The 8,669-nt window shown below is 37.7% G+C and overlaps 1 protein-coding gene across 1 annotated transcript; it reads left to right on the plus strand.

The window, feature by feature from the left end:
• The first annotated feature begins 6,909 nt into the window (after positions 1–6,909).
• LOC109240238 (transcription termination factor MTERF5, chloroplastic-like) lies at positions 6,910–8,436 on the plus strand. Its single transcript, XM_019406869.1, has one exon. The coding sequence runs from the start codon at positions 7,006–7,008 to the stop codon at positions 8,116–8,118; it is 1,113 nt and encodes a 370-aa protein (XP_019262414.1). The 5' UTR covers positions 6,910–7,005; the 3' UTR covers positions 8,119–8,436.
• The last annotated feature ends 233 nt before the right edge of the window (positions 8,437–8,669 follow it).

An 8,669-nucleotide genomic window follows, 5' to 3' on the forward strand; every position in this document is an offset into this window, starting at 1 on the left:
TCGGGAGTTGACTTTTGAGTTGACTTTTTGACTTTTGATTAAGAACTTAGCATTTTCATATGGAATTGATCTTTATAGCTTGAGTTGATTGTATTGAATTGTCTGTGGCTAGATTCGAGGCATTTTGAGGCCGATTTGCGAGGCAAGGGCTTGTTGGAGTAGAGATTTGCACGGCTTGAGGTAAGTAACACTTCTAAACTTGGTTCTGAGGGTATGAAATACTGAATTACGTGTTATGTGATTGGTGTTGAGGTGATGCACATGCTAGGTGACGAGCGTGTAGGCGTGCACCGTAGGAATTGTGACTTTGTTGATTCCGTGGAACTGTATAGTTGAATAATCTTGTTGTTATCCATATATTCTCCGTGTGTTAAAGAAATTGAGCTGTGAATCATGTTAGAAATCATGCTTAGGCTACATGCTGGTACTATTGGGACCCACATAGGTCGTGTTGCATGTTGAATTATTTACTTAATTTACAATTATGTACTCAGTCACAACTATTATTTTCAATATTATATCTCAGTCTCTATTGCCATTTATTGATACATCATATCATCATTGTTTAGGTTGATTATCATAATTCTTGTAAGCCCGAGAGACTGGAGAGATTGATTATTGAGTGAGGTCGAGGGCCTAATTGTGAGGATACTTATGGGATCGGGCTGCACGTCGCAGCATGCTTTATTGATTCATGCCATGATTGGCTTATTATAGCATTTGGGCTGGATTTGCCCCTTCGGAGTTTGCACACCCACAGTGAGAGCAGGTACCTACTGAGTGCGAGTTCCGAGCGATTGGGAAGATTGAGTGACTGTGAGGATAGATTGGTTGTGAGGAATGAGTGACCGTGAGGATGGAGTGAATGGGAGTACTAAGTGACTGATACTCTGAGAGTATGCTTATGATTTCATCATTGTTTTGTACTTCAGTTGGCATACATAACTGACATGTAGATATCGAGATTTATCATTTCTTATCTCAGTTGTACTTGGCATATCTTACCTATTTGGGTCTGTTAAACTTGAGAGCATGTCTATATTTTTGTATTGTATTTCTGTAACTAAACTGTACCTGTGAGGCTCATCACTGCTTTCAGCCCAAAAGTTAGACTTGTTACTTACTGAGTTGGTTGTACTCACGCTATACCCTATACTTCATATGCAGATCCAGGTGTTTTCGGGCACGGTGATTGTTGATCTCAGAGTTTTCAGCCGTTCGGAGATTATCGAGGTAGCTGCCTTGGCGTCCGCAAACTTTGCTCTCCTCCCCTATTCTTCAGTTTTATTTATTCAGTTCTACTTTCTCAAACAGTGTATCAGACTATGCATTTGTATAGATGCTCATGTACTCAGTGACACCCTGGTTTTGGGAAACTTCTGTATCGAGTTGTGACGTTTTAATCCAGTTTTATGAGATTTTCACTTATTTAAACATGTTTATTTTATTTTGAATTTGAATGTGTCGGTATGTATGAGTTGTAGACTTGCTTAGTATCATGATAGGTGCCATCACGACAGGTTGGGTTTTGGGTTGTGACATATGCACAAGATATAGAGATTTGTTTATTTATTTGTTTAAGTTTGATATTATCTGTCGTTATTGCAATGATGAAAAGAGTTTTTTCAATGAATATTATTAAAAACTGACTTCCAGTGGTGATAACTTTCTAATTTATTGTTTAGTTTGTTATATTAAGAATGAAGTATTTTGAAACTTGAAAGTGCTTAATACTGCAATTATTTATCCTTGACGTCGAATGCAATTGTATGATAATAATATTTATATATTGTATTTAGATGGTTCTATGTGTTCCTTGTCTTGTTATTATTGTATATTAACTTCAGGTCACAGTTATGCCTTAAAATTCAGAACCCATACACTTAAAGTCCTAGCTCCGCCGCTGGATGCACTCTCAAGAGTTACTGGAGCTGAACTGTTGGCACTGGTAGTTTCACCTAACAACACTAATCTTTTCCAAGACATAGTTGATAGCTAGAACTCCGATCGGGAAATAAGACACCTTATTGAAGAACTCCAAACTGATCCTACTACTCACAAGCAATTTACATGGATTCAATGACAACTAAGGAGAACAGGCAGACTGGTGGTAGGCAAGATACAAAATTAAGAGAAGCAATTATGACTCTGTGGCATGCAGCTCCCCAAGGTGGTCACTCTGGAGTTGAAGCTACACTAAAAAGACTAGTAACACTGTCTATTGGAAGAAATGAGAAGGGAAGTAAAAGAATTTGTTCATAAGTGTGATGCGTGCCAACAGAACAAGTCTGATTTAGCTGCCTACCGTGGACTATTACAGCCATTACCTATTGCAGAAGTAGGGACTTCATTGATGACCTCCTTAAATCTAGTGGGTGTGAAGTGATACTAATAGTGGTGGTCAGACTCAACAAGTATGGCTACTTTATTCCATTAAAGTACCCTTACACTGCTCAATCGGTTGTTAGGTCTTCCTAGACACAGTGGTGAAATTACATGGTCTACCTGATACTATTACTAGTGACAAAATTGTTGTCTTCCTAAGAGTCCTTTTGGTATGAGCTGTTTTCACTACAAAGAGTGCATTAAACACTTCTTCTGCCTACCACCCTTAATCTGATGGACAAACTGAGGTGCTGAATAGAAGCCTTGAGACTTACTTAAGGTGCTACTGCATTGAAGATGCTGCCAACTAGTACGCATGCTTACATATGGCTGAGTACTGGTATAATACTTCATTCCACTCAGCCATACAAACCATTCCTTATGAAGCACTGTATGGTTGACCACTGCCCTTGCATCTCCCTTACTTACCAGGAGAATCAACTTCAACTGAAGTTGATAACACCTTGATAAATAGGGAGCTGAAACTACAAGTACTTAAGAATCATTTAAGGAAAGCTCAACTCAGACTCTCATATTGAAGTGATAGACAATTTACAGTTGGAGATTGGGTGTACTTGAAGGTCCAGCCCTATAAACAAGTGACTATTTCTAATCACTCATCACACAAGTTAGCTGCTAAGTATTATACTCCTTTCCAAATTATTAAAAGAGTTGGTCCAGTTGCATATACTCTCTTACTACCTGCAGGAGTTAATATTCATCTCACAGTTCATGTCTCATTATTGGAAGTGTTATGAAGTGACATCTTAAATATACTATCCTCATGTGGTCGATTTAGCTAGTCCCTATTGCCCGGATCCAGAACTAGTTTTTCAAAGAAGAATAGTGAAAATGGGGAATACAATTGTTGCACATGTCTTAGTTAAGTGGCAAGGACTGCCTACTGATGTTGCTACTTGAGATTTTGTTACTATATTGCAAACTAGATTTCCTTTATTTGATCCTCATGGGCAAGGATCTTCTATTAGGGGGAGTACTGATACACAACTATAGAAGAGAGACAAACAGCTAAAGATATAGAGGAAGAGGGACGTGCAGTTCAAGAAGTTAGTTACACAACTATAAAGTTAGTTAGAGTAACCGAATTCTGTTAATAGGAAGAATCTGCTGTAGCATTAGTATTTTGATACAATGTAATCAGTACAAATAGGATTGTAATCTATATTTCAGAATCATCAATCAATACATACAATCCTATTCAAAATCTTCTCTCCTCCTCCTCCTCCTCCTCCTCCTCCTCATCATCCTCCTCCTCCTCCTCCTCCTTCTTCTTCTTCTTCTTCTTCTCGAGCTCATTCCTGAAGCAGTGCTGCAATCCTTGAATTCACTTCAAATTTCTACAATTGTGTAACATGGGAGAACCACATCCCAATAGCTAGATATTAAGGTGGGAAAGCCCAAGAATATATAAACACCATATAAGCGCATTGCAATACTGATATGGTACTCAAGTCCTATACCTTGCAATGGACCATAACAAACCATTATGCTTCGCATCCATCATCCCCGACGGCTGTGCGCTAGACTTTTCTAGCCCTGGACGAACACTGCAATATCGACGTCATTATTCATGGCACGGTGGACGAGGTGGGAGATGGGTGGCTCTGATACCATTGGTACAACCCAGGGAGAACCTCACCATCTCTTGCTCTCATCTCCTCTACACGAATCCACAAACCTATTTCTTTCAGTTCATCATAGAACTCCGCAGATCTGAGAAAAACCAAAGAAGACCCATATTTTATTTCTCATATTTATCGAGTTCCGACCACTTTTACCCCACGAAATATACATGAAAGTATAGATCTCGAAATTTTAGTAAAAAATATTCTCCAAATTTGTATTGTAGAACATGAACTTTATATGAGAGTTGACGTCGCAAAAAAGAGAGGTGGGAATTTTTCTCATAGAAGATCAAAGCATTTTTTTTCTTGGAAAGGAGAAATTTGCTCACCAGGTTTTATTAATTTGCAAATTCTTCCTCCATTAGTTAAGCATAAATATCATTATGAGAGAAGTTGATCATTGAAATGATAGTTGATATAACATAAATAGAGACTATCAATTCCTTTTCAAATTGAGATCCTTAATAGAAGTCTATCGATCATATGGATGCTTGTTCGTGTCTGATTATTGAGATGAAGTCTTTAAATAATTAAGACTGTTTTCTTTCTCAGTATGTGAATATATATATATATATATATATATATATATATATATATATATATATATATATATATTTTATTTTATTTTAAAACTAATAAATACCTAAAGTAAAAACATAATAATCAAAACTAAATCAATAAAATAATGAATATCTTAATTTATCTGATTATGTGAAACTATTCGTTTGATAAAGCACGCCCTTAAAAGCTAGTGACAGTGGTAGTTATTGGTTTTGCTCAGCAGCAATGATGGTTGTGAGGTGATTTCTAGTGGTAGGTGTAGTTGGTAGAGGTAGTTTCTGGTGGTGGCTAGTGGTGGAGGTAGTTAGCAGTGGTAATTGTTTTCACTTAACCAAAGTTTCATAATGAGTCATTCAGATTTCAACATGCTTTTTCATTTAGAACCACTTATTCGCGCTTTAAAAGGTCTAATTCATTTATATCTTGTAAAACTCGTATTACAATTATTGAGATGTTATTCATTAAATATCCAAGTGGATGTGATCAATTATCACTACTTCAATCACACTAGTATTATCATATAATTACCATTCCCAATTATCACCATAGCACAACCAGCACCATCAATCACCTCCAAAACCAATCCCAACACCATCAACCACCGCCACCACTAATCTCCCTTTGCACAACACTACTATCAACCATCTTCAATATTGAAAGCCACCTTCAACCACCTTCACCATAAATCATCACCACCAGCCTTATCCTCACGACCACCGTAAGCAAGCAAGCACCATCAACCATGTCTACCACTAGCGACGATTATATATCCACCACCATCGTACATCCTCCACATTTGGCTACCAATAAACTGGTATCATTATTTACTATTGTACAACCAGCATTACTAGCCTCTTTCACCAATTACGATCGGCCACCATCTTGCAACATCATCACCGATCACTATTGTTATCGTCGTTTAGAGTGTGCTCTAGCAAAGAAATAATTTTTGCAACACTGTGTAAAATCAAATTTTTCTTTAATATTCTATAGATATAATAATTAATTACCAAGTTATTAGAAATTTATAGTTTTAGTTTTTAATTAAATATAAATTATTACATATTCAAATGTTTAGAAAGAAATAATGGTAACTACACAATGTTCAATTTTAGAGAAAGTTTATGTGTATTCACTTTCAGATATTTAATTTTAATTAAACAACAGAAAAGGTCTAAAAATGCCACTCAACTTTCAGAAATGGTCTATCCATGCCATCCGTTAAAAAAATGCTCATTTCATGCCACTGCCATTACACATTTGGCCCATCCATGCCATTATTGACTAACGGCTCAATTTTTTTTAAATACTTATAACACCCACATTTCCATGTGTCCTGTTGTTATTGGTCCGAATTAACCCATGCCCCACTTAATTTTAACCTTGGTTAGGTCCACCTACCCAAACCCGACTCGGTTAAAACATACCCAAATCAATAACCCAACCCAAACTCTTCATACCAAATCCCCTTCTCTCCGGTCGTCTTCCCCAAGATGTAAAAGGTGCTGGCAAAGAAGTAATTCGGAGAAGAAAGAAAAGAAGTTTCCGCCGCCATTATCGTCCTTAAACCAAGATGGAAAGCCAAATTTCTTCATGCGTTCGGTGAGAAAATATGGAAGGTTAGAGTTGGCAGAGGTGAAAATTGGTCGGCCCGAAACTCTCCTTGCTTCTGGCCAAGATGGACGACTGAAATTACATCTCATTCGTGATGAAGAAGAAGAAAGAGAAGAGGAAAACGAAGATTTCCCCCTGGACGATGAAAAAGAGATGATTGAAACAATTCAAGAAAATGATGAAGAAATACTTGAAGAAGAAGAAGAAGAAGACAAGGTTGCAGAGTGAAAGTTTCCGGCGACAAGCGGTGGCAGTGGAGATGGTGTTCGGAGAAATTCCCATGTCTAACTTCTGGAACTGGAAAGGGGGGATTTGGAATGGGTTGGGTTGGGTTTGGTTGGGGTTGGTTGATTAATGGGGTAATAAGTTAACCGGGGTTGGGTTTGGGTTAATCGACGTAACCCAGGTTAAAATAATATGGGGCATGGGTTAATTCGGACGAATGAGGACATTACATGTGGGAATTCTGGGGTTTAAGAAAATTTAAAAAAAAGAATTTTGTGCCGTTAGTTCATTAATGGCATAGGTGAGCCATATGTGTAACGACAGTGGCATGGAATGAGCATTTTTGTAACTGATGACATGAATAGACCATTTCTGAAAGTTGAGTGGCATTTTTAGGCCTTTTCCGATTAAACAAATAAGCATTTCTTGAGCATTTACCATGACGTTAACTTCTAGACTTCTCATTTAGGAATTCGTATTAAGGTACTAAAATTGACCTACCTTTACAAAGGGAAACGTTCGAAAATGTACTAGGACTAGGAGTATACCCCTGCTACCGCCTGCGCTTGCACTGATGTTTGGACTGGGTAACAATGGTGCAACAAAACATCTCTTTTCCATCAGATTTCAGCTCTTTTACTCCACAGCTGCAGCGGGAGCGAGTTCCCGTGCCAATGTATTGGTGGAATTCATGGTGAACTCACTTGGGTTCTCAACAAAAGAAGCCATTTCTACAAGCTCCAAGGTAACTCGTTCGAGACTCCGAAATTATGAGCCCCATTTGTTACTTGATCTCTTTCACAAAGTGGGTATGAACAAAACCCAGATCAAAACCCTTGTTTCTTCTTCCCCTGAAGTGTTGTTTTCTCATATTGATAAAAACCTTAAACCCAAAATTAGGGTTTTACAAGAACTTGGCTTATCTGGGTCTGACCTTGTTACATTTATCAATAAAAGCGATTTCTTGACGAGAGGTTTACATACTACTATTAAACCCAGTCTTGATTATCTTCGGGAGTATTTGGGCAGTTATGATGCTGTAGCTAGGATTGTTAAGAAAGAGCCTAGGCTGCTTTCCAATAATCTCCCTAAAGTAATACCACCCAATATACTATTGTTGCAAAATCTTGGGTTTTCGCTAGGGGATATTGAGACGGTTTTTAATCGGCGTCCTAGGTATCTGCTTAATAACCCTGAGTGGATTGAGAGAGTAGTAAATCAAGCAGAAAAGAATTTTAACGTACCTCGGGAGTCACGGATGTTTCTTCATGCCATTGAAGCACTTGTGTCGCTTGATGAATCGAAATTAGAAAGGAAATTAGATATTTTCCGGAGTTTTGGATGGTCTGATTCTGATATCTCCGCAATGGTGAGAAAGCTTCCTTACTGTTTGACTTCATCAGAGGCTAAGATAACAAGTACATTGAAATTTTTCATGACCGAACTGGGGTATGAACCTAGTTATCTGGCTTCTCATGCGCCACTTTTAAAGTACAGTATGGAGAAGAGGGTCAAGCCAAGGAATGAAATCTTGAAGTTTCTTAAAGAAAACCAGCTAATAAAAGGGAAACTAAGTCTTTACACTGCCGTGTCATCTCCTGAATCACGATTTCGTAAGAAATATGTTCTTCCTTTCAAGGAGAAGATGCCTGAGTTGTATGATTTATACATCAAAAATACAAGCTAAAGAGAGGTCTTTACAGTGAGACAGTAGCTGCAGAGCAGTGTTTGTTTAAAAGGTTTATTCACTTCTTGATAATTTTGTTCTTTCATTTTGGTGCTCTTTTCAAGCATGTTGCTACTTTACCTTTCATTGTTGATTATACATTTATCAAAAAGTTACTGAGCTATGAAAACTAGAAATTGAGGCTAGTCTCATTTTCAAATCAACTGATGTTTCTTGTTTAATGGGAAGGAAAGCAGTGTAGAAACCAGACTTGATGTGTATGAAATTGATTATTTGAATACGTATCTCAATGAAGACCGTAATTTGTTGTCATAGCAACTGAAGTTTCTTAATCCAACATCTCTTCGTGATAGGATGGTATTGCTCCTCAACCTAATCTTGACTTAAGGACTATCCGTTGTTGCCTTGTCTAGGTTAATGGGTCTAAAATCTTCATTATACTCTGAAAAGCACCTTCTTTCAAGCTTGGTCAACAGTAGGCATGATGCTCTACATGTGGCATGTACCTATTGTTGACAATTTTGAAAGGAGTTGTAGGCCATTGCCTGTTG

Source organism: Nicotiana attenuata, unplaced genomic scaffold (genome assembly GCF_001879085.1).
Source record: "Nicotiana attenuata strain UT unplaced genomic scaffold, NIATTr2, whole genome shotgun sequence".
Lineage (NCBI taxonomy): Eukaryota > Viridiplantae > Streptophyta > Magnoliopsida > Solanales > Solanaceae > Nicotiana > Nicotiana attenuata.